Consider the following 27,164-nt stretch of genomic DNA (forward strand, 5'->3'; position numbering starts at 1 on the left):
TAGTTGCCTCTTCGGTACTTTGTTGCTGATTCAGCTAAACGAAAGCTTGCTTCGGAGATGGTTTTGTTGTTTTTTTCCTGCTGTACAAGGCACAGCGATACACCACTAGTGTTACCGACTGAGTGTCACATTGGCTTCTACTTTGTCATATTATTGTGTTTTTACTGTCTGGGGTTTTTTTACCACGTGGACAACCAGAATTATGTTCTTGTAGTAGCTGGTGGCTACCTCACCCAACAAAATGTGCAAGGCCCACCGCTAGATATTCTGGTTGAACAGGTTCAAATGTCTTGCCCTTTGACCCAACCCAGAACGGTCCGTGATTAAAGCTACCTGAGAAAAAGACAGACTGATCCGACTAAGGAGAGAATAACATCCATGATTTTAGCCTGAAGATTTTCCCGGAAGGGAAGAGAATATAGTAAGAACAGGGGTATGTTATTACCCGCTAATATAAAAGGGTGAAGGTACATCGATTGTAAACTTTCTTTACAGCCAACTTCTATCTTAGACACAGGCTAAGATATCAAAGTCAGTGTCTCAGGTCTTTGGCTTAAGTGTTCGGTCAATGTTGATGGAGATGGAAATTGTAACGTCTCTTTCTCTTACCAAAGTTTCACTGTAATTGATAACAAGTTTTCAATGATATATCGGTGCACATATTACCGGTCTATTTCAGCAATATTATGTTCAACTTTAAAATAAAGTGAAAGTAGAAAAAAATTGTCTTTCTTTCTGTCGTGAACCTCTATTAGATACAAAACGACAACAGCTGATATCGGCAGAAGGAAGTATCGGAAAATCGGGAAGCCTGCCACAAGATGGGACTCCAGAAAAACTTTGGAAATTAAAAAAAAACGAAAGTGATGGTGATGATGATGATGATGATGATGATGATGATGATGATGATGATGGTGATGATGACGATGATGGTGATGACGATGATGATGATGACGATGATGACGATGATGACGACGATGATGATGGTGATGATGATGATGATGATGATGACGATGGTGATGATGACGATGATGATGGTGATGATGATGATGAGGATGATGATGATGATGGTGATGATGATGATGATGATGATGATGATGATGATGATGATGATGATGATGGTGATGATGATGGTGATGATGATGATGATGACGATGAATTGTTCTATTACTGGGTCTTTTTAACTTAGAACTACTTTAGATGAGTGAAAAAACCCCACAATGCTGAAGATAAAGATAAAAGCTTCATCAAAATCGATATCTTTACATTGTTCACTGTTTTATATTATATTTGACACAGGATTCGTACCTGAAGCAGATATCATAAATCATCCTTAAAAGATTGATAAAATGTTATAGATATATCTAATTATATATGTGTAGAGGACAATTTCCACCCATTGTTATAAAACATCCACTGTGTAACTTGATATTAACTCACATATCTGTCCAGCTTGCGATCCTTGTTACTTTGTGCTTCATGTTACACATTTTAATGTGTCTGGAAAACTTCATAAATCTCGAAATCTTGACGAGGAGTGCTTTATGAAGGTTTTGCTGAACGCACTTTTTATGGAACATCCACAGAAACAAAGTTGGACTTTGTACTGAGGGATCGGGAGGGGTTGGGGGTGCATGTGAACTCATACAATGATTATAAACGGCGGGAAATGGTGTGTTGGCTTTTAGTAAATCCATAGAACCACTCGCAAGTAGCCTTTACTGAATATCATAGACTATCGACTATATATCTACACGGTTCAATTCCGTTTGTAAATTGTAGCCATTGATTTTGTCTGAAATTACAACGCGAATTTGTATTTAAATAGTTGTAACGTTGTAATTGAACTCTGAATTATCAAGTGTACATTATTTAGAACTATTGTTCCGGATTATGATCTGGTCACATGATATAGATCTTCTGTTTCTCTCTTATCCGTGGTGATGTCATTTTATATCTTATTCATAGATACCAGACACCGACTGATATTCGCCAATCATTGATAATGTGTTCTGGTTTTTGTTTCAGACACTAAAGATGAGCTAGAACCACCAAGCACTGTCAGATACCGACTGGGACAGTGGTTCGAATGACAAACTGAAACGTAAGTGTTGAAAGTTCAAAAGGAGCGTTTAACATTTTGACGTTTTTCATATTGAATATAAATGAGATCGTAGACAACTTTGTATTTTGAGAGGGGATAATCATAAATACTAACAAACACGATGATCTCTCTACAAAAACGAGGTCTTGCATATTACTGACTTACAAGGTGTATTTATCAATTTTAAATCCAGATAAATTATCTGGTACTTTATTGACACGTGTCACAGTAACCAGTGAACAGTACTAGAACAGAATAGAATCATCTGGCAGTTAATTGACACGTGTCACAGTAGCCAATGTTCAGTACTAGAACATAATAGAATAATCTGGTACTTAATTGACACGTGTCACAGTAGCCAATGTTCAGTACTAGAACATAATAGAATCATCTGGTACTTAATTGACACGTGTCACAGTAACCAGTGTTCAATACTAAAACAGAATAGAATTATCTGGTACTTAATTGACACGTGTCACAATAACCAGTGTTCAATAATAGAACATAATAGAAATATCTGGTACTTAATTGACACCTGTCACAATAACTAGTGTTCAGTACTGTTTCTCTCTTATCCGTGGTGATGTCATTTTATATCTTATTCATAGATACCAGACACCGACTGATATTAGCCAATCATTGATAATGTGTTCTGGTTTTTGTTTCAAACACTAAAGATGAGCTAGAACCACCAAGCACTGTCAGATACCGACTGGGACAGTGGTTCGAATGACAAACTGAAACGTAAGTGTTGAAAGTTCAAAAGGAGCGTTTAACATTTTGACTTTTTTCATATTTAATATAAATGAGATCGTAGACAACTTTGTATTTTGAGAGGGGATAATCATAAATACTAACAAACTCGATGATTTCTGTACAAAAACGAGGTCTTGCATATTACTGACTTACAAGGTGTACTTATCAATTTTAAATCCAGATAAATTATCTGGTACTTTATTGACACGTGTCACAGTAACCAGTGAACAGTACTAGAACAGAATAGAATCATCTGGCAGTTAATTGACACGTGTCACAGTAGCCAATGTTCAGTACTAGAACATAATAGAATCATCTGGTACTTAATTGACACGTGTCACAGTAGCCAATGTTCAGTACTAGAACATAATAGAATCATCTGGTACTTAATTGACACGTGTCACAGTAACCAGTGTTCAGTACTAAAATAGAATAGAATCATCTGGTACTTAATTGACACGTGTCACAGTAACCAGTGTTAGAACATAATAGAAATATCTGGTACTTAATTGACACTGTCACAATAAAGTACTGTTTCTCTCAGAATAGAATGATTTCTGTACAAAAACGAGGTCTTGCATATTACTGACTTACAAGGTGTACTTATCAATTTTAAATCCAGATAAATTATCTGGTACTTAATTGACACGTGTCACAATAACCAGTGTTCAGTACTAAAACAGAATAGAATAATCTGGTACTTAATTGACACGTGTCACAGTAACCAGTGTTCAGTACTAAAATAGAATAGAATCATCTGGTACTTAATTGACACGTGTCACAGTAACCAGTGTTCAGTACTAGAACAGAATAGAATTATCTGGTACTTAATTGACACGTGTCACAATAACCAGTGTTCAGTACTGAAACAGAATAGAATAATCTGGTACTTAATTGACACGTGTCACATTAACCAGTGTTTAGTACTAGAACCGAATAGAATTATCTAGTATTTAATTGACATTTGTCACAGTAACCAGTGTTCAGTACTAGAACATAATAGAATCATCTGGTACTTAATTGACACGTGTCACAGTAACCAGTGTTCAATAATAGAACATAATAGAAATATCTGGTACTTAATTGACACGTGTCACAATAACTAGTGTTCAGTACTAGAACAGAATAGAATCATCTGGTACTTCATTAGCACGTGTCCCAGTAACCAATGGACAGTACTAGAAAATAATAGAATCACCTGGTACTTGATTGGCACGTATCACAGTAAATGTGACAATTACCAGTGTTCAGTACTAGAATGAAAAAGTAGACACGTTGATTAGAGTGATATAAGTTTACGTTTTTCAACGAACAAAGACTATAATAAACATTGCTGAGATGTCAACGATTTCCCATAATGCAGCACGTCGAAATCAAGCTATCCTATAAACTTGTTCTATAAATTGTCTTAATGTAGACACGGAGTAATGAATATCCCTTAATCTACATATAAATGTAAAGAGTTCAATGCAAAATGATTTGAAAGTAATTTCACAAATCTCCGTAAATAAATTAAACACGTGTTTCTATCACTATTGCAATAATATATGATTTCTGATAAATGAATATACTGTTACAAAGAGCTCACCCAGGGACATGTCATATGTCCCTGACTCAACTATGTAGTTATATTTCTGATAGAAACATTAAAAAGATAATGATTTAGTGACTTCTTCTGTTATTCTTGACATATCTACATATAAACATATTGTGAACAATTTCAATTTAAGATTCACAATCAAAACCAGGAACGTACAATACAGATCTATTAACCTAAGGATCCTAGATATACGCAGTTCCTACACACAGTTGTACCTTAACTGTAGCTGTCTGGAGAATGACCAATTATGGCCGAACTTGACCTGGTCAGGGCAGATGCGAATCGCTCTAAAGCGTATGTTACTAGACTGCTGGACACTAATTACGCCACGCTGGTCAATTTCTTCGACTTTCTGTCAAAGCAAACAAATCGCCTGTCCCGTGTCTGAAACAGTTGTTACTATTCTCCATAGTATTACCTAAACACGTCCGATATATCAAGGATCCGTTTACTCCAATACAATACTGAGTACCTTATTATAACCTTTATTTACTTGGACCAAAGAAGTGTCTCAATTTGATCACAAGGCCGCAGTTTAAACATCTGATCTTACACAATATCGTTATCGTGTTGTTGTAATAACACTAGATGATTTAACACCACAAGTGTCATATAAAACACGACAACAACGTATCAGCTAAATTAACATTGGAATTCGCTTAAAGTAGGGCAAAATATGAACAAAGGAAATATTGACAAAAGAGCGACCCCTGGAAAGTACAAGGATAAAAAGACCATGTGTTACGGAATGGTAAGCGTCTTCTGCTTGATTGACGAAACCCAATATATAAGCCTTGGCCAATCAAAGTATCCAACTATTGACATCATTGAGAAAAGTTGTATATGATAGAGAACTTGAAAAAAAATCATACTTTTCACACTTTTTAATGTGGAAAAAAGTCCCCGTTGGTTTAGTAGCAAGAAAAGATAGAAGTAAGCGGTTGGTGTAGCAGAGTCTGTGTGCCCTTGATTTCGAATGCAAGTGGGTAAATACGATTGACTTTGTCAATAAATGTATTGTCATTTAAAGCAAAAACGCCGTCAATTAATCTTAAGGAGAAATTAAAGGTCGAATTTAGAAAAAGAAAATATAAGTCAGCAAAGAGAGGGACACAATTTGTTCCCTGAAGTATGATCTGGTCTAGCTATTATTTTTTCCAACTGTAAGTCATATTTTCTATATCACTACTTGAGATTTTCTATCAGTCTAATATAATACTGTTTTCTCGAGTGTCTGCGATATTACGTGTTGAATAGACTAATATTATTTTCAATTGATTCAATTTGATTCGATTTGATTTAAACGTATTTTCAACCTCGGAACAAGGAAAATTTTGACAACTTATCGTTTAGGTGGACTAAATAAGAGAAGAAACGCGACAAAAACAATAGGTCTCCCACTTCTTTATCTACCGTTACTTACAAATGTTTATGATAACTTATAATTTATAATCCGGATTCTGAAGCGTATTAAAACATGGCGATCTATGTCACAACCGAAGTAAATATAAGGATATATGTGTGACCGAATCAGCTGATTAAGATAAGTAATTACTGTTTGGCCAATTGAGTGTTGTTACACTGACAGACCGATGTTTGCCAAACTCCTTGTAAGGTGTAGAATTTAAATGGGTAATAGTGATATCACTTTCTCACCCCAAGTTAAACCGCCTTGTTTTGGGTGATCAACCTGAAGTAATTGTTATAATTGATATCATTACGGAGAGTAAATTCGTCAATGAGGTGATGATGTTGACTTTATCATATATATCATATTATCTCAAGTTTGAACATTTGGAAAAGAGTAACCAGTGTAGATTTAAGGCGAACAACTTGTCAAATGATGTAAATGTGTTCAAAGGACGAGGACCTTGGTTAATCAAACACATGCATCTGTCCGTCAATCAGTTCTGACCTCGTATTTTATATATGTTTTGTTAACGTGTACCCGGTATGGCCGCAAAAACCTGATATTTGCTGAAACAATTATATAAGGCAAACATTCACACGCAATCCTATTATTAATATACTCTTCAATCAAACTAATTAAATGTAACTTGAATTATTAACTTATCCAATAATGAAATGCATTCTTGTCAGGCGTTGAAAACAATCCAGGTCAGGGCAGCGCTTGTTGGATGTACTGATCTGTTATATTGGCGCGAAACGTTAATAAGGAAGGATTTGGCAGTGCTAAGTCTCGCGTAATCCCATTAGTTGTAAGATGTTAAAACAGAACAATGGAAAAGGTCCTCCCCTCAAAAAGTATAAATAATTCATAATTATGTGTCTGTGTCCATATATTTAATTGCACCCAGTCCAACCATTACTCTGGTGATCACCCATAAAGAAAATATCCTTGAGAGGGAGAATGTACATGTTACTGTAATACTATCAATGAGTATGGAAACTTACTGTTTAATTGATAAGCGTGTTGCGATTAACAAATGTTAGAACACGCAGTCATTGGATTCTGGGGAAGTCATGTAGGCGGTTAGAGCCAGTTCGAATCTCCGCAATCTTAGATAACAGAGCGAGATCGCGACAACGCGAAGGCGACAAAACGGGGCTATTCTAAACTCGACAAGGCGAGATTGCGACAACGCGAAGGCGATAAAACGGAGCGATTCGAAACTCGACAGAGCAAGATTGCAAGGATTTGAGATGGTCCTACCCGGCCACCAAAAGAAAAACCTGATACAAGAGTGCAATATTTAGTGTCCCAAACTTTTGCAACGAAATCAAATTGTTCAGATTGACCAATTTTCGGCCTATTAAGGTCTAGACATAAGTAAAGATAGTGTCTTTCCAATTATATCATTGATAAATATTCCCTGGTCTTTCCACAAAAGCCAGTGAAAATGAATTAGAAATGTGCTGCTTTCACGCAAATGAAATTGAAGATGCTGGTCCTTTTAAATATGAAAACTCTATTGACCACGCCCATCGTATATGACCACAAGATCTGGAAATCATGGACACCAGACTCTTATAAAAAATGTCATATTTAAATGTATATTGAGAATGAAGAATTAAAAAAAAATTTTGATGGTTTACAGTGTGTGAATATTTAAAGAGGAGAACATCGTTTTATAGATTTTATATGTTATTGATCAAAACATATATCTTAGTGTAATTTACAATTTGCTAAAAAGTTACCATACTACCCGGTAACATTGCGGGACTGGTAAGACAATAACAATAACAATAATAGTTATTGTTATGGTATTTGATCAGTAGCATAAAGCATCTTTTGCATATAGCATACTGGGCTGGATCACTTTTAAATTTACTAAGATTAATGACAGAAATTAAGTATAAAGCATACTGGGATGGAAAACTATAAAATTTTATATTTTCAGACACCTACTTATCAATTACACAAAAGGCCACCAGCAACAAGTATTCGGCCAATCGCATGTCGGAATGAAGCATTTACAAGGGTGCTTACCATGATTTTCTGAATCCCTCAGTTGTACGTGAATCAGCTTTTATGCTACATTTGCGTTTGCTTGTTGGATTTATGTCGGATGAGTCAAATCAAAGATGTCTCGATAGTTTTACAGTTACCTACCACTTCTCTTACTATTTACTGACACGATAGAAGCATGAAAGCATTAACTACACGTGCTACATATTTCAACATCTCTTAGTCAAAACTTAATTGCACTTTACAAAAATGATTTTACAGAACTTCCAGTACTTTTATTAAACTATAATTCTGGTTCCAGTAACTTGGGTTATAGGCAGAACAAAAATTTGCATGGCAAATCAACTTTTACTGAGCAACCGAAAACATGCAATTAGAATCCAGGCTGAATTTTGTGACTTCGAACTGAAATAGACATCTAGAGAAAACGTAAGCGAGGTTGATAAGAATTGAAACCGACAAACTCTCCGTGCCTACGGGGATTGCATTGTGAGAAACAATCAACGTAAAAGCTCCCTCTTGTTTGTAATGTTTAGAACAGAAACAACGCTATTGCACTGTTAAAAACCAATATTGTGTTGATGCTAATAGCTTTTGGATACAATATATATATATCAAGCATTTACGTATGTTTAACTCTATAAAAAACTTTGATCATATTTACAAAGATTGGCGTATCACTTCACAATAGGAGGTAAACAATCACGTCTTACATTCAATATCTTGGAAATAGAGAGATACGTATAGAGTTTTGCCATGTCTCGACGGGTTCGGTTGTTAAGGAAAATTATATTAAACAGGAAATTTTGTCATAATAAAGCATATCTGCTGATATCATTTAGATATATCGTATCACATAACTAGTCTATATCCGCTGTGGACACATGAAACTAGACTATTGTAATCAGTACATTGTTATCTGATAAATGTACACTGCAAGGTTGTTAAACCAGAGACCTTGTTATCAAATGGTAATAATCATAAATTCTATAACTCCCTAAAGAATGTCCTTATATGAACCAATGTAGGAAAAACATTTCCATCCGAATGCTAGAATATTTCATTCCGTTGAGGTACGGGAATCTCAAGCCCTAGACGGAAACTGATGATCTCAGCCTCTCGGGGAAGGGTAGGGGTCTCAACCACTAGGGGAAGTGTAGGGGTCTCAACCACTAGGGGCAGAGTGGGGATCTCAACCTCTAGGATCATTGTGGAATTTTCAACCTCTAGGGGAAGTGTAGGGGTCTCAACCACTAGGGGCAGAGTGGGGATCTCAACCACTAGGAGCATTGTGGAATTCTCAACCTCTCGGGGAAGTGTAGGTGTCTCAACCTCTAGGGGAAGTGTAGGGGTCTCAACCACTAGGGGCAGAGTGGGGATCTCAACCACTAGGAGCATAGTGGAATTCTCAACCTCTCGGGGAAGTGTAGGTGTCTCAACCTCTAGGGGAAGTGAAGGGGTCTCAACCACTAGGGGAAGTGTAGGTGTCTCAACCTCTAGGGGATGTGTAGGGGTCTCAACCTCTAGGAGAAGTGTAGGTGTCTCAACCTCTAGGGGATGTGTAGGGATCTCAACCACTAGGAGCATAGTGGAATTCTCAACCTCTAGGGGAAGTGTAGGTGTCTCAACCTCTAGGGGATGTGTAGGGGTCTCAACCTCTAGGGAAAGTGTAGGGGTCTCAACCTCTAAGGGAAATGTAGGGGTCTCAACCTCGAGGGGAAGTGTAGGGGTCTCAACCTCTAGGGGATGTGTAGGGGTCTCAACCTCTAGGGGAAGTGTAGGTGTCTCAACCTCTAGGGAAAGTGTAGGGGTCTCAACCTCTAGGGGAAGTGTAGGGGTCTCAACCTCTAGGGGATGTGTAGGGGTCTCAACCTCTAGGGGAAGTGTAGGGGTCTCAACCTCTAGGGGAAGAGTGGGGATCTCAACCTTATATAACACAAACCCGTTTGTCATCAAGTGAATTTGTTCCTGTACTATTTTAGCATGTCACTGATGTAATAAACCCTGGAGTGGTTTTCATTGGCTACGCCTGTCAGAAATCGTTTGTGATCTCATAACATGGACACTGTCATTACACCATTAATCAAAAATGGCACAACCAACTTGCTGCATCCTTTTGAGTTTGCCCTCCACATCTTGACTTAAAAACATATCAATATATTTTCTGTGGTATTTTCATCTCTTATGAGATTTTGATGAACTCGTTAAATATTTGCTCTCTTTGAAAGTTTATAATTCTCGTCTAATAAAATCTCGTAAGAAAATTTATTAAAGATTCTGTATTAATTATTGGTCAAGTATTTATCTTAACAAATAAAAATGACAAATTTTCGTCACCACCAAGTTGTATGTATCCAACATGTATTGATTGGATACTGGATATTTCATATTCATACCAGATGACAAAGCTTAAGAAAAGCGAGCCCTGGCTCGAATTCTGAGTACGTAGTACACTTTGTGCATTGCCAAACTTTGAAAGAAGAGTTTCCTGAGTGGGTGAAGTAATCTTGAGTGTTCCCTTTGGCTCTCTCTATCCTTCAGTGTTCCTTTCAGTTCTCCCTGTCCTTCAGTGTTCCTTTCAGTTCTCCCTGTCCTTCAGTGTTCCCTTCACTTCTCCGTGTCCTTCAGTGTTCCCTTCAGTTCTGCCTGTCCTTCAGTGTTCCCTTCACTTCTCCGTGTCCTTCAGTGTTCCCTTCAGTTCTGCCTGTCCTTCAATGTTCCCTTCAGTTCTCCCTGTCCTTCTGTGTTCCCTTCAGTTCTCCTTGTCCTTCGGTGTTCCCTTAGGCCCTCCCTCTCCTTTAGTGTTCCCTTCGGCTCTGCCTGTCCTTATATTTTCCCTTCACTTCTCCGTGTCCTTCAGTGTTCCCTTCAGTTCTGCCTGTCCTTCAGTGTTCCCTTCAGTTCTCCTTGTCCTTCGGTTTTCCCTTTAGTTCTGCCTGTCCTTCAGTGTTCCCTTCAGTTCTACCTGTCCTGTGTTCCCTTCAGTTCTCCTTGTCCTTCAGTGTTCCCTTCGGTTCTCCATGTCTATCAATGTTCCCTTCGGCTCTCCTTGTCCTTCAGTGTTCCATTCGGCTCTGTCCTTCAGTTTTCCTTTCGATTCTTCCTTTGCGTCAGTGTTCCCTTCGGCTCTCTGTCCGTCAGTATTCCTTTCGGCTCTCTGTCCGTCAGTGTTTCTTTCTATAAGATGTATGTGTTGTTTACAACATCAGTTGGAGCGTAATGATTAAAATACTGACACTTTCAGAAATATGTGGAATATTATAATTTCTTATTAGTCATAAATAATCAACTTGTTTATAATTTTGAAAACAGTAAATTGATAAAGATCAAAATCGGGTTGTGCAAAAACAATCGTGAGTTTTTAATTTCTGCGAGAGCGTGAAGCACCCTTCCAGTCAAAGTTCAAATTTGTGGTAGAATTTAAATCACTTGATGAAAACGTATTTTGTAATTAAGTATACTGTTCGGATAGCGATCACCGATTGTATTGTTTTTCATACCTTGCTTTTCACTCCCATATAAGGAAAACAGAGTTATTGTCTCGGGAACATTTTCTTGTTTTAAGAACTCAGTTTGATATTCATTGTATTTATAATAATTAAGAAATATTTTTGTTGTGAAGTTTTTCTCCATTTTAAAATTCGTCTATCATCATGAACACATTTATTATATATTTATCTTTAGATATAAACAATAAAGTACATTAGTTTTAACTGATAAGGACCCTGCTAAAATTTGGTGGCTGCTTTGGGACTGTGGTTTTAATCAAATCGTGGTTTACAATTCTGTTATTACTGATCCGCAACATTTAGATATCATAAAAACTGATGGCAGAGATAGAATCATACTTGGTATTCTCATAAGCACCCAGGTTCAAATGGAATTTTGTCCTAGTATTGTGTTTGAACAGAAACGAATATGGTAACTACCGAAAACTTGGTGACAGTGGTGAAATATCATCATGCATGTATTTTAAACTCTAGCACGCAGTCTTAAACCTAATCATATTTTGGAATTGGACGATAACGATACATATTAATGTCACATAAGTATGTGACAAGCTTGTTGCGTATAGACACACATGAAATAAGAATTTTATACTCATGCAGTTCAACAAAGGACAGAGTAGTATTTCAGTATACAAGTTACGGCACCAGTCAGCTTCCATACTTATTACACCCTTCTTATCCTTCTTATCCTTCTTACGCTATTCGTCTCATGTCACCTGATCGGTTCCTCAACAGTGTGTTAATATATAGGACAATACAAACAGAAAACATTTGTTAAACACCTTATGTTTTAAAAATAAAATGTTGTTCCATCTTTTCATTTTAATTAATACGATGGGGAAAGAGACCCCCCCCCCGCAACCACACATCCCCTCTCCACCTTTTTTTTATTTATTTATTTATTTTAAGTAGTCGATGAGAGAACGACCTGAACATTTTCGAAATTATAGATGGTTTGAATGGATTTGTACAAATACTTATAACATATTATTTAAAAGACCAAGAAAATCGATACATGTGCGTAATGCAAAACAGAAAGTTGCAATTTTGTCTTTGAATTTGTTGCTGTCGAAATTTTCGACATATCACGAAACAGTTATAATTTATATCAAGGATCCAAATTATTTCAAAACGATTTCGTAACTTTATTTCCATTACCAGAAAAAAACACTTACAATGCATTCATTTACGAACCAAACAAATTTCGATTTTCCCGTCAAAGTCACATTTAATGTTACGCAGAACACGACAAACTCCAAGGAAGCGTAAAAGAGGCGCTTTAAAAGGGTTCCCGAAGAAAAACCTATCACAAACAATACTTTGGGTGTCTTCAAGGCAGACATATTTTCATTCTACACAGTTCACGGTAACTGTTTTCATAAGCTACTGTTATAATGATAGGCGGGCCTTTGTATGAATTACGGTCCGTGTTTAAGTGAGGGGATTGCTTAGCTAAGCAGCACGGTGATTGTTCCGGAAGGAGGCACGCTATCTATGTACAGTCCAGACTTGATTTGTTTGGACTTGAAACGCACATACACGTGGAAATAGCAAGAATTACGATTGAATGGAAAGAGATTTGGGTTGGTTTACGATTATGGGCTGAAGTCGACGGCCATTTTCAGCTGCATTACGCAACGAATGGTTCAAAGATAAGACACGAACTGGCTACATTTTAAATCAATGCTCCAAATATTATGAATATCTGTGAAACTCTTCTTTGTATTAAGTAAAGATTAAAATGGATAATATTAGTTATGGGAAATATAACTCTATTGAATTTCAATAGCCGCCCATAATTTTCTTTTAAATTCAAATGTGTTACGGTAAGCATTGTTCTATTTACAAGTCGCAACATTTTGGCTTTCAAATTGTAGCCGATTCAATTACGAGCATTAAAAAAGCTGCTAAATCTGAGCATAAGTCGCGTGCGCGTATGGTACGATTTTTATTTTGAATACTGGTCCTGTCCTAGTGTAAATTACGCCGAATCTTATTTAAATTGATTACACTCACGCTACAGTGTGTTATTGTATATATATCATTTTGTCTTGTTATTTTATTGGCGTAGAGAAAAGGGCATTGGTGAGAGAAAGTAGACTTAAGTATGGTGATACGTACTACAAGTAAAACCATGCGACAAACATTTTTTAGACGAAAGTACACAGCTACAAAATTTACTCTCAAAAAGTCAAATTTAAAGAGATAACAATATGTAAGTAAATGTTGTTTCCCCTTATTTCTACAAAGCTTAGAGGATATGATGAAGATAGTATTTCAAATATTCCTCGAGTTTTTAATTTTATTTCGTTAAAGAGGGAAGTGATTATAAAGGCCATGGATACAGTTTTAAATTTCTCCTTGAAATTAAAATAGATATTACAAATAAGAAAAAATGTACTAAAAAAGCCTACATGAATTTAGAACTGTTTGCCATGCACGACTTGTCACGTATGAATTAGTTATAAACCAACCATTTGAAAATAAGGATTAGCATATGCTTTTGCGCATTTTCGGGTAAAACATCTGATTCTAAATGATAAAGCGATCCTGCCGTCGTGGTAAGGTCTTTAATGATACAGCGATCCCGCCGCCGTGGTAAGGTCTTTAATGATACAGCGATCCTGCCGTCGTGGTAAGGTCTTTAATGATACAGCGATCCTGCCGTCGTGGTAAGGTCTTTAATGATACAGCGATCCTGCCGTCGTGGTAATGATACAGCGATCCTGCCGTCGTGGTAAGGTCTTTAATGATACAGCGATCCCGCCGCCGTGGTAAGGTCTTTAATGATACAGCGATCCTGCCGTCGTGGTAAGGTCTTTAATGATACAGCGATCCCGCCGCCGTGGTAAGGTCTTTAATGATACAGCGATCCCGCCGCCGTGGTAAGGTCTTTAATGATACAGCGATCCTGCCGTCGTGGTAAGGTCTTTAAATAATACAACAATCCTGCCGTCCTGGGGAGGTCTTTAAATAATAAAGCGATCTGTAAATGATGCAACGATCCTGCCGTCGTGGTAAGGTCTTTAATGATACAGCGATCATGCCGTCGTGGTGAAGTCTTTCAATGATAAAGCGATCCTGCCGTCGTGGTAAGGTCTTTAATGATACAGGGATCTTGTCATCGTGGTAAGGTCTTTAATGATACAGCGATCCTGCCGTCGTGGTGAGGTATTTAATGATACAGCGATCCTGCCGTCGTAGTGAGGTCTTTAATGATACAGCGATCCTGCCGTCGTGGTGAGGTCTTTAAATGATAAAGCGATCCTGCCATCGTGATGAGGTCTTTAAATAATAAAGCGATCCTGCCGTCGTGGTAAGGTCTGTAAATGATACAGCGATCCTGTCGTCGTAGTAAGGTCTTTAAATGATAAAGCGATCCTGACGTCATGATAATTTCTTTAAATGATACAGCGATCCCGCCGTCGTGGTAAGGTCTTTAATAATACAGCAATCCTGCCGTCTGGTGAGGTCTTTAAATAACAAAGCGATCCTGCCGTCATGGTAAGGTATTATACCTCCGAGGGTGTTGATCTCTACGCGCCTTCACAGAACTACAACAGAAATACCGAAAACATATCCTGAAACGAAGTTCAAATTCGATTTGTCATTTAAATTAGCTGACATCTTGCGATAGGTACGCTTGAAGAAATCACGTTTCGAGTAGTTTGATAATTTTACTAAAAAGAGTTATTTTAAATTGAACTTGCCAATCAAATAGTATGAAATTGATTATCAAAATTGGGCGTCTGTGCTACGGCTTCAGGGGAAAAGATATTAGACGCCTGTGTACGTCAGAAAAAATATCGATTTTCGAGCTATGCATTTTAGATACGTTAGTTGAAGATTAAATTAATTTATACAAAGGATTTAAAAAAAATTATAAATAAATAAAACGGCACGTTTACCGTTAGAATTGCCACCCTTCAAAGAACGGCGTCGTGAAATATATCGATACACGACGTCATAAGCATTTGATTATTAGTAAATGCTTCAGTCCCACGATCATTTTATTTTAAATCCAATAGAAAAAAAAATGATACATTTTAAAAACAATTTCATTACTAACAGCGCCAAACGGTGCCTACATAAATGAGATCTAAAGTTTACGTTACAACTGCTGTAGATTGTCAATCCCTATTTACGTGTATACACCGGTATTGGCTTTTGGCTGCAGAAATCCAATATACTGACACTATGAATCAAACAGTGCTGTCTGGGAGTTTTGTGAACGCCACTTCATGTCTGGGTGAATTTCATTCCATCAGAAATTCGCTTACAATCAGTTTATCAATATCGAATTTGTAGAATGTAATTGCTCGCGTCCCCCCCCCCCCTACTTTTCATTGTGTCGTGTAGACTGGAGATGACACATGTTTGTTGAGAGAAAAATATTTATAAACGTATTTTTGACTGCGAAATGTTAACACAATTTAATTTAAAATTTGTTTTGGTAGATAGCAGAACAAGGAAAAAAACAAGAATACTGGAAAAAAAAACATGCCTTAGAGCCTGTGCATCGCGGTCATCACACTGTTGGGTCACAGGAAGTGCAAGGGATTTAAAAAGAACTTATGGAAATAATGAAAATGCATGGATTCTTATGAAAAGAAATTAAAAATGATAATCTGTTGGAAACCTCCTCGGATATTTCTAGTTTTTTCTACAGATTGTACCGACAGGCTAAATTATGACTAAGAGATTCTTTAAGTTTCTTTACATTTAATAAAAATAAAAATGAAAAATCCGTCAGATATGGGACTTTATTTTCCTCTGACAGTATTAAATGATTTCTCGTACATTTTTCAGTATCCTCTACACCAGACATAGTAATTTGTTATATGTATTAAAGTTAACTGTAAGGACATTACATTTCATAAAGCATTTCATTTATATAATAAATTAATGTGTTTCTATTTTTATCCATATCATTTGGAAACAGCTGAAGATATTAGCAAAAATTACATTTTGTGTTGGGCTTTTCCACAACTCTGCAGATCTTAGAAGAAAACTATATTACCTTTACATTACTGTACATTACTGATGATATATTACCTTTACATTACTGTACATTACTGAGGGTATATTACCTGTACATTAGTGATGATATATTACCACTGATGATATATTACCTTTACATTACTGTACATTACTGAGGGTATATTACCTTTACATTACTGTACATTACTGAGGGTATATTATATTACCTTTACATTACTGTACATTACTGAGGGTATATTACCTTTACATTACTGTACATTACTGATGTATATTATATATTATTATTACCTTTACATTACTGTACATAACTGATGATATATTACCTTTACATTACTGATGATATACTACCTTTACATTACTGTACATTACTGATGATATATTACCTTTACATTACTGAGGGTATATTACCTTTACATTAATGTACATTACTGAGGGTATATTACCTTAACATTACTGAGGGTATATTACCTTTACATTACTGTACATTACTGAGGGTATATTACCTTAACATTACTGAGGGTATATTACCTTTACATTACTGTACATTACTGAGGGTATATTACCTTATCATTACTGAGGGTATATTACCTTTACATTACTGTACATTACTGAGGGTATATTACCTTAACATTACTGAGGGTATATTACCTTTACATTACTGTACATTACTTAGGGTATATTACCTTTACATTACTGTACATTACTGATGATATATTACCTTTACATTACTGATGATATATTACCTTTACATTACTGTACATTACTGAGGGTATATTACCTTAACATTACTGAGGGTATATTTTACTTTTCTGTACATTACTGAGGGTATATTACCTTTACATTACTGTACATTACTGAGGGTATATTACCTTTACATTACTGTACATAACTGATGATATATTACCTTTACATTACTGAGGGTATATTACCTTTACTTTACTGTACATTACTGAGGGTATATTACCTTTACATTACTGTACATTACTGATGATATATTACCTTTACATTACTGTACATTACTGAGGGTATATTACCTGTACATTAATGATGATATATTACCTTTACATAACTGAGGGTATATTACCTTTACATTACTGTACATTACTGAGGGTATATTACCTTTACATTACTGTACATTACTGAGGGTATATTACCTTTACATTACTGTACATTACTGATGATATATTACCTTTACATTACTGTACATTACTGAAGGTATATTACTTTTACATTACTGTACATTACTGAGGGTATATTACCTTTACATTACTGTACATTACTGAGGGTATATTACCTTTACATTACTGTACATTACTGATGATATATTACCTGATATTGATAATGGTCTTCTTTTGTTGGCCATAATGGAATTTTCATTTTTCCATTTTTTTTTTCAAAATATATTTTTCGAATTCGAACTTGCGATGGATAATTACTCCTATATCCTTTTCTGCTTCTGATTTACTTAAGAGCTATATCACCTAGATTCTTCCTCTGTACTGATCGACACACTCCTCATGACGTAGACTTAATCGTCATGTACAACACCAGATTCCCGCCCTTAGGTGGGGTTTAATGAATCGCATCAAAGCACAAAATGCCGATAACCATTTTTATTCACTACACACGACTTACCTACCTGGGTAGTTAGAATTGTACACGATGCAAGAGTGGGCTAAAGTTTGGATCTGATCTTTTTTTATTTTCTCTCTGAAAACAATTTTTTTTTCTGATGTCTCCCTAGTCACTGCGTTACTTATGATCTTTAGCTGAGTGTTAGCCCCGAGAGGAAGGCTGTCGAATCTGTTCCCAGACCAAGACAGTCTTTGAAAACGGTAGTTTGCTGACTGTTGAACGCTCAGCGTTGTGAGTCGGTATCACTTAGCTGGTTGCCTCCGGCATTACTTTTCAATTAGGTAGCGACTTAAAGACACGGTTTCAGACCTGAACTATCGCAGACTTCCACAAACACACGTTTCTCAGAAACTTAAACCCACATCGCACGCAAGGGAGACCGTCCTTAAATACCACAACTGTTGATGGGACGTTCGATACCAAACCAGATAAAATGGCACAGCACACTTGTAAACATAGGTGTTAAGTCGCTAACTAGCTGTCATACAGAAAATCAAACCACTCCTAAAATTATTCAGTTAACAATAACGACAGTGTCACAATTACTCACGTGTACTGCCACATTACCAATTTGTCACCTTGTTACATGAAATTCCACCCACATCACCAATTTGGCAACTTCTAACATGAAATTCCACAGCATCAATTTGGCAACTTATTACGTGAAATTTCACAGCATCAATTTGGTAACTTCTCACATGACATTCAAGAACAACAATTTGGCAACTTCTCATGTGAAATTCCACAGCATCAATTTGGCAACTAATTAAATGAAATTTCACAGCATCAATTTGGCAATATCTAACGTGAAATTCCAGGGCAACAATCTTGCAACTTATTAAATGAAATTTCACATCAACAATTTGGCTACTTCTCACGTGAAATTCCACAGCAAATATTTGTCAACTTGTTACATGAAATTCCACATCAACAATTTGTCAGCTTATTACGTGAAATTCCACATCAACAAGTCGACAACTCATCACGTGAAATTCCACATCAATAATTTGGCAATTTATTACGTAAAATTTCACAGCAACAATTTGGCAACTCATTACGTGAAATTCCACACACATAGTTTGACTTATATCATGTGAAAAACCATTAGAAACTGACTATTTACCACGTGAAATGCTACACGCGTGAAACACCACATAAACAAAGTTGAATGATCACGTGTAATACTACATAAATAAAGACAAAATCTGCTGATGTGTACGCTTTTATAAAACGGCTTTGGTATGCGTTTTTTTCCTGTCTATATGACGTCAACGTTTTGTTTAGTACAGCTAAATTCAGCGAGGCTTGATGAGTTATAATAAACAGTTTGATATTTACATTGACGGAATAACTGATAAAAGTTAACCTTACTGATTATCATAACCTGTATTACATATATAATTGGCACTATGAGAACGTTATAAATCACATATCTATATTCATACACAATTTACATGTATGATTCACTTAGAAATTCGTCGTAATGGGCCACAGTCTGGATAGCAGAAGACGATTTCAGGTTGAATGCCTAATAGACCTTATGCGTGGGTAAATGTCATTCCAGATGGATTGTATTGGGACTTTCGATTCGAAATGAGAATTTTGACATTTCTTCAACAAATAATTCATTCCTGAATGACAAGGGTCATATTTTTCATTTCCTTTAAAATCGTTTTACTAACGACGTTTAAAAACTGTACACACAAATATAGAGAACACATTTAAAGATTTATGGAACTACAATTTCTGAAAAGAAAAGAAAATTAAAAGCGAACAACTAGACAGGGATTCTTACTAACGACTACTGACAGTACATATACTTTGGTTTGTGTTGTCATCCATTAGGTACTAGCTACAGTATACCACTCCGCTAGAGAGATCCCATCATCTGCCCGATCGGTCCAATGCCAGTCGTGCAACCTATATGTCCCGGATTCCATCCGTTGGGGATCGGAGGTATTGAATAAAATGCCTTCTGTTGCATTGTTTGTAGATTCGGTAATCTGGAGATCCAGAATGACGAAGCCTCCACTCCGTTGACTTTAAATCTGAAATAACAGACAGGAATGGCTGATTTATCTTCCATCATTTGTGAATTTTGATTTAATTATGCTACCTTCTGGAACCAAAAGGAACCGCGAGAGTTCAGTCGGTTAAGGCGTTGACCGACGTGATCCGAGGTGGTTGGTTCGACACTCCTTAGATTTGATGGGTCTTTTCTCAAGAAGCTGATAAACTGATCTATCTGTGTTGACATGGTTGTGTCCTTAGGCATGATACTGTACCCTTATTACTTTGGATCACCTGTGATAGGCCTTTTAATGAGGTAGCCTCCTCAAAATGACCTTTGTTGTTTACGGGGTTATAAACCTAACACACAAATAATCATCTCTGGAATCAACCGTGATACGACACATCAAATATTATATTGCAATTTGTTTCAAACAGTAACCGATGTCAATCGAACCTTTTTACGAAAAAGATGAATTTGTGATGAACAATTTACGGGGATCGGCACGCTTCCAAAGTTTCTGCCACATGCTTGTCTAGTTATGCTAAATATAACCTCCCCCGCATCCAAGAGTGGGCTTTGTTCCTGTCGCGACCACACAAGACCAATTGATTACTTCCTCAACACATCAATTATCACCTTAAAACTAATGTCTTTGGACTTGGAACAAGGAGATATTCACAACGTGTGCAACGATCCTAGACACATGTAATACACTAAACAACATATACATCCTTCTTGGCGTGGGAGGATTTTACCATAAATATGTCGAAATAGGATTTATTTTCTACGACTGCTTGCCTAAACGTTTATCACTAACAATGGTCGCTATTTCACTTAAAGACAATTGCTGATGTTCGGAGTTTTCTATACAATGTTACAAACGTCATTACAAAAGATTAGTGCGATAGTCCTTAAAAACAATTCCTGCCGAAATAGTATCGAAAGTTACAGTGACATTTAAATGTGGACACCAGGGGAATCAATCACAAACTGTTGTTGTACACTGTCACCCACTGGAGCCGATGCTATATGGGCCTTCGTATAGATTGGTATTCCACTGCACCTGTTACCGTAAAGGTTGTTTTTTCGATGGTCCAAATTTTCGCAGTTATGACAAAAGCTTGAAGTATGGTTTTCTTTCTTTCTTTCAGTATATTTTAACGGTTTTATTCCAGTCTTGAACGGATTTCTACTATACACACTGAACTCCACCTTCACGAGGTTCTATTGACCAAAATCAATTCGAGACTAACAAGTTTCTACTGTACAAGCTAAACTCCAGACTAACGAGGTTCTACTGTGTGAACTAAACTCCAGACTAACGAGGTTCTACTGTGTGAACTAAACTCCGCACTAACGAGGTTCTACTGTGTGAACTAAACTACAGAGTAACGAGGTTCTACTGACGGAAATAAATTCCAGATCAACGAGGTTCTACTGTGCAGACTCAGCTCTAGACTAGCGAGGTTCAATATACAAAAAAAAAAACTCCAGACTAACGAGGTTCTACTGTACAAACTAAACTCCAGACTTACGAGGTTCTACTGTGTGAACTAAAACTAAAGGTTCTACTGTGTGACCAGACTAACGAGGTTCTACTGTGTGAACTAAACTCCAGACTAACGAGGTTCTACTGTGTGAACTAAACTCCAGACTAACGAGGTTCTACTGTGTGAACTAAACTCCAGACTAACGAGGTTCTACTGTGTGAACTAAACTCCGGACTAACGAGGTTCTACTGTGTGAACTAAACTCCAGACTTACGAGGTTCTACTGTGTGAACTAAACTCCAGACTTACGAGGTTCTACTGTGTGAACTAAACTCCAGACTAACGAGGTTCTACTGTGTGAACTAAACTCCAGACTAACGAGGTTCTACTGTGTGAACTAAACTCCAAACTAACGTGGTCCTACTATACAAACTTAACTCCAGACTAACGAGGTTCTACTGTGTGAACTAAACTCCAGACTAACAAGGTTCTACTGTGTGAACTAAACTCCAGACTAACAAGGTTCTACTGTGTGAACTAAACTCCAGACTAACAAGGTTCTACTGTGCAGACTCAGCTTTAGACTTAAGACGATCGGGGTTCTTCTTTACAAACTAGACTCCATATTAATGCGGTCCCACTGTACAAACTAATCTCCAGACTAACGAGGTTCAGTTTTACAAATCTTTAACTCAAGAGTTTCAAATACCAGTTTCAAGATAGTGAAAATACGCGAGATGAGTACTATTGTCCCACCAAAAATTATGACGTCACAATCATCGGAAGGTGGGAATATCATACTGATATCACATCATTTTACGTCCTTTCTTCTATCTCAAAACTGACGTATTGAATATACATACTAAACTCCAAACGATTCACATATTCCTTTGTGTTTGGCATTACACTAGGGACACAGTAGCAGGTGTTATTGTTGATACTCTCTAGTTTAATCCTGGTACACTAGGGACACAGTAGCGGGTGTTATTGTTGATACTCTCTAGTTTAATCCTGGTACACTAGGGACACAGTAGCAGGTGTTATTGTTGATACTCTCTAGTTTAATCCTGGTACACTAGGGACACAGTAGCGGGTGTTATTGTTGATACTCTCTAGTTTAATCCTTGTACACTAGGGGCACAGTAGCGGGTGTTATTGTTGGGTACTCTCTCTAGTTTAATCCTGGTACACTAGGGACACAGTAGCGGGTGTTATTGTTGATACTCTCTAGTTTAATCCTGGTACACTAGGGACACAGTAGCGGGTGTTATTGTTGATACTCTCTAGTTTAATCCTGGTACACTAGGGACACAGTAGCAGGTGTTATTGTTGATACTCTCTAGTTTAATCCTGGTACACTAGGGACACAGTAGCAGGTGTTATTGTTGATACTCTCTAGTTTAATCCTGGTACACTAGGGACACAGTAGCAGGTGTTATTGTTGATACTCTCTAGTTTAATCCTGGTACACTAGGGACACAGTAGCAGGTGTTATTGTTGATACTCTCTAGTTTAATCCTGGTACACTAGGGACACAGTAGCGGGTGTTATTGTTGATACTCTCTAGTTTAATCCTGGTACACTAGGGACACAGTAGCGGGTGTTATTGTTGATACTCTCTAGTTTAATCCTGGTACACTAGGGACACAGTAGCGGGTGTTATTGTTGATACTCTCTAGTTTAATCCTGGTACACTAGGGACACAGTAGCAGGTGTTATTGTTGATACTCTCTAGTTTAATCCTGGTACACTAGGGACACAGTAGCGGGTGTTATTGTTGATACTCTCTAGTTTAATCCTGGTACACTAGGGACACAGTAGCGGGTGTTATTGTTGATACTCTCTAGTTTAATCCTGGTACACTAGGGACACAGTAGCGGGTGTTATTGTTGATACTCTCTAGTTTAATCCTGGTACACTAGGGACACAGTAGCGGGTGTTATTGTTGATACTCTCTAGTTTAATCCTGGTACACTAGGGACACAGTAGCGGGTGTTATTGTTGATACTCTCTAGTTTAATCCTGGTACACTAGGGACACAGTAGCGGGTGTTATTGTTGATACTCTCTAGTTTAATCCTGGTACACTAGGGACACAGTAGCGGGTGTTATTGTTGATACTCTCTAGTTTAATCCTGGTACACTAGGGACACAGTAGCGGGTGTTATTGTTGATACTCTCTAGTTTAATCCTGGTACACTAGGGACACAGTAGCGGGTGTTATTGTTGATACTCTCTAGTTTAATCCTGGTACACTAGGGACACAGTAGCGGGTGTTATTGTTGATACTCTCTAGTTTAATCCTGGTACACTAGGGACACAGTAGCGGGTGTTATTGTTGATACTCTCTAGTTTAATCCTGGTACACTAGGGACACAGTAGCGGGTGTTATTGTTGATACTCTCTAGTTTAATCCTGGTACACTAGGGACACAGTAGCGGGTGTTATTGTTGATACTCTATAGTTTAATCCTGGTACACTAGGGGCACAGTAGCGGGTGTTATTGTTGATACTCTCTAGTTTAATCCTGGTACTCTAGGGACACAGTAGCGGGTGTTATTGTTGATACACTCTAGTTTAATCCTGGTACACTAGGGACACAGTAGCGGGTGTTATTGTTGATACTCTCTAGTTTAATCCTGGTACACTAGGGACACAGTAGCGGGTGTTATTGTTGATACTCTCTAGTTTAATCCTGGTACACTAGGGACACAGTAGCGGGTGTTATTGTTGATACTCTAGTTTAATCCTGGTACACTAGGGACACAGTAGCGGGTGTTATTGTTGATACCCTCTAGTTTAATCCTGGTACACTAGGGACACAGTAGCGGGTGTTATTGTTGATACTCTCTAGTTTAATCCTGGTACACTAGGGACACAGTAGCGGGTGTTATTGTTGATACTCTCTAGTTTAATCCTGGTACACTAGGGACACAGTAGCGGGTGTTATTGTTGATACTCTCTAGTTTAATCCTGGTACACTAGGGACACAGTAGCTGGTGTTATTGTTGATACTCTCTAGTTTAATCCTGGTACACTAGGGACACAGTAGCGGGTGTTATTGTTGATACTCTCTAGTTTAATCCTGGTACACTAGGGACACAGTAGCGGGTGTTATTGTTGATACTCTCTAGTTTAATCCTGGTACACTAGGGACACAGTAGCGGGTGTTATTGTTGATACTCTCTAGTTTAATCCTGGTACACTAGGGACACAGTAGCGGGTGTTATTGTTGATACTCTCTAGTTTAATCCTGGTACACTAGGGACACAGTAGCGGGTGTTATTGTTGATACTCTCTAGTTTAATCCTGGTACACTAGGGACACAGTAGCGGGTGTTATTGTTGATACTCTCTAGTTTAATCCTGGTACACTAGGGACACAGTAGCGGGTGTTATTGTTGATACTCTCTAGTTTAATCCTGGTACACTAGGGACACAGTAGCGGGTGTTATTGTTGATACTCTCTAGTTTAATCCTGGTACACTAGGGACACAGTAGCGGGTGTTATTGTTGATACTCTCTAGTTTAATCCTGGTACACTAGGGACACAGTAGCGGGTGTTATTGTTGATACTCTCTAGTTTAATCCTGGTACACTAGGGACACAGTAGCGGGTGTTATTGTTGATACTCTCTAGTTTAATCCTGGTACACTAGGGACACAGTAGCGGGTGTTATTGTTGATACTCTCTAGTTTAATCCTGGTACACTAGGGACACAGTAGCGGGTGTTATTGTTGATACTCTCTAGTTTAATCCTGGTACACTAGGGACACAGTAGCGGGTGTTATTGTTGATACTCTCTAGTTTAATCCTGGTACACTAGGGACACAGTAGCGGGTGTTATTGTTGATACTCTCTAGTTTAATCCTGGTACACTAGGGACACAGTAGCGGGTGTTATTGTTGATACTCTCTAGTTTAATCCTGGTACACTAGGGACACAGTAGCGGGTGTTATTGTTGATACTCTCTAGTTTAATCCTGGTACACTAGGGACACAGTAGCGGGTGTTATTGTTGATACTCTCTAGTTTAATCCTGGTACACTAGGGACACAGTAGCGGGTGTTATTGTTGATACTCTCTAGTTTAATCCTGGTATACTAGGGACACAGTAGCGGGTGTTATTGTTGATACTCTCTAGTTTAATCCTGGTACACTAGGGACACAGTAGCGGGTGTTATTGTTGATACTCTCTAGTTTAATCCTGGTACACTAGGGACACAGTAGCGGGTGTTATTGTTGATACTCTCTAGTTTAATCCTGGTACACTAGGGACACAGTAGCGGGTGTTATTGTTGATACTCTCTAGTTTAAACCTGGTAAACTAGGGACACAGTAGCGGGTGTTATTGTTGATACTCTCTAGTTTAATCCTGGTACACTAGGGACACAGTAGCGGGTGTTATTGTTGATACTCTCTAGTTTAATCCTGGTACACTAGGGACACAGTAGCGGGTGGTATTGTTGATACTCTCTAGTTTAATCCTGGTACACTAGGGACACAGTAGCGGGTGTTATTGTTGATACTCTCTAGTTTAATCCTGGTACACTAGGGACACAGTAGCGGGTGTTATTGTTGATACTCTCTAGTTTAATCCTGGTACACTAGGGACACAGTAGCGGGTGTTATTGTTGATACTCTCTAGTTTAATCCTGGTACACTAGGGACACAGTAGCGGGTGTTATTGTTGATACTCTCTAGTTTAATCCTCTAGGGACACAGTAGCGGGTGTTATTGTTGATACTCTCTAGTTTAATCCTGGTACACTAGGGACACAGTAGCGGGTGTTATTGTTGATACTCTCTAGTTTAATCCTGGTACACTAGGGACACAGTAGCGGGTGTTATTGTTGATACTCTCTAGTTTAATCCTGGTACACTAGGGACACAGTAGCGGGTGTTATTGTTGATACTCTCTAGTTTAATCCTGGTACACTAGGGACACAGTAGCGGGTGTTATTGTTGATACTCTCTAGTTTAATCCTGGTACACTAGGGACACAGTAGCGGGTGTTATTGTTGATACTCTCTAGTTTAATCCTGGTACACTAGGGACACAGTAGCGGGTGTTATTGTTGATACCCTCTAGTTTAATCCTGGTACACTAGGGACACAGTAGCGGGTGTTATTGTTGATACTCTCTAGTTTAATCCTGGTACACTAGGGACACAGTAGCGGGTGTTATTGTTGATACTCTCTAGTTTAATCCTGGTACACTAGGGACACAGTGGCGGATGTTATTGTTGATACTCTCTAGTTTAATCCTGGTACACTAGGGACACAGTAGCGGGTGTTATTGTTGATACTCTCTAGTTTAATCCTGGTACACTAGGGACACAGTAGCGGGTGTTATTGTTGATACTCTCTAGTTTAATCCTGGTACACTAGGGACACAGTAGCGGGTGTTATTGTTGATACTCTCTAGTTTAATCCTGGTACACTAGGGACACAGTAGCGGGTGTTATTGTTGATACTCTCTAGTTTAATCCTGGTACACTAGGGACACAGTAGCGGGTGTTATTGTTGATACTCTCTAGTTTAATCCTGGTACACTAGGGACACAGTAGCGGGTGTTATTGTTGATACTCTCTAGTTTAATCCTGGTACACTAGGGACACAGTAGCGGG

At 37.8% G+C, this 27,164-nt stretch overlaps 1 protein-coding gene across 1 annotated transcript; it reads right to left on the reverse strand.

The window, feature by feature from the left end:
* Positions 1–8,940: 8,940 nt before the first annotated feature.
* LOC132544189 (zonadhesin-like) lies at positions 8,941–9,843 on the reverse strand. Its single transcript, XM_060207756.1, has one exon. The coding sequence runs from the start codon at positions 9,841–9,843 to the stop codon at positions 8,941–8,943; it is 903 nt and encodes a 300-aa protein (XP_060063739.1).
* Positions 9,844–27,164: the final 17,321 nt, after the last annotated feature.

Source organism: Ylistrum balloti, unplaced genomic scaffold (assembly GCF_031769215.1).
Source record: "Ylistrum balloti isolate Yb309-2 unplaced genomic scaffold, AGI_CSIRO_Ybal_v1 Utg369782, whole genome shotgun sequence".
Classification (NCBI taxonomy): Eukaryota; Metazoa; Mollusca; class Bivalvia; order Pectinida; family Pectinidae; genus Ylistrum; species Ylistrum balloti.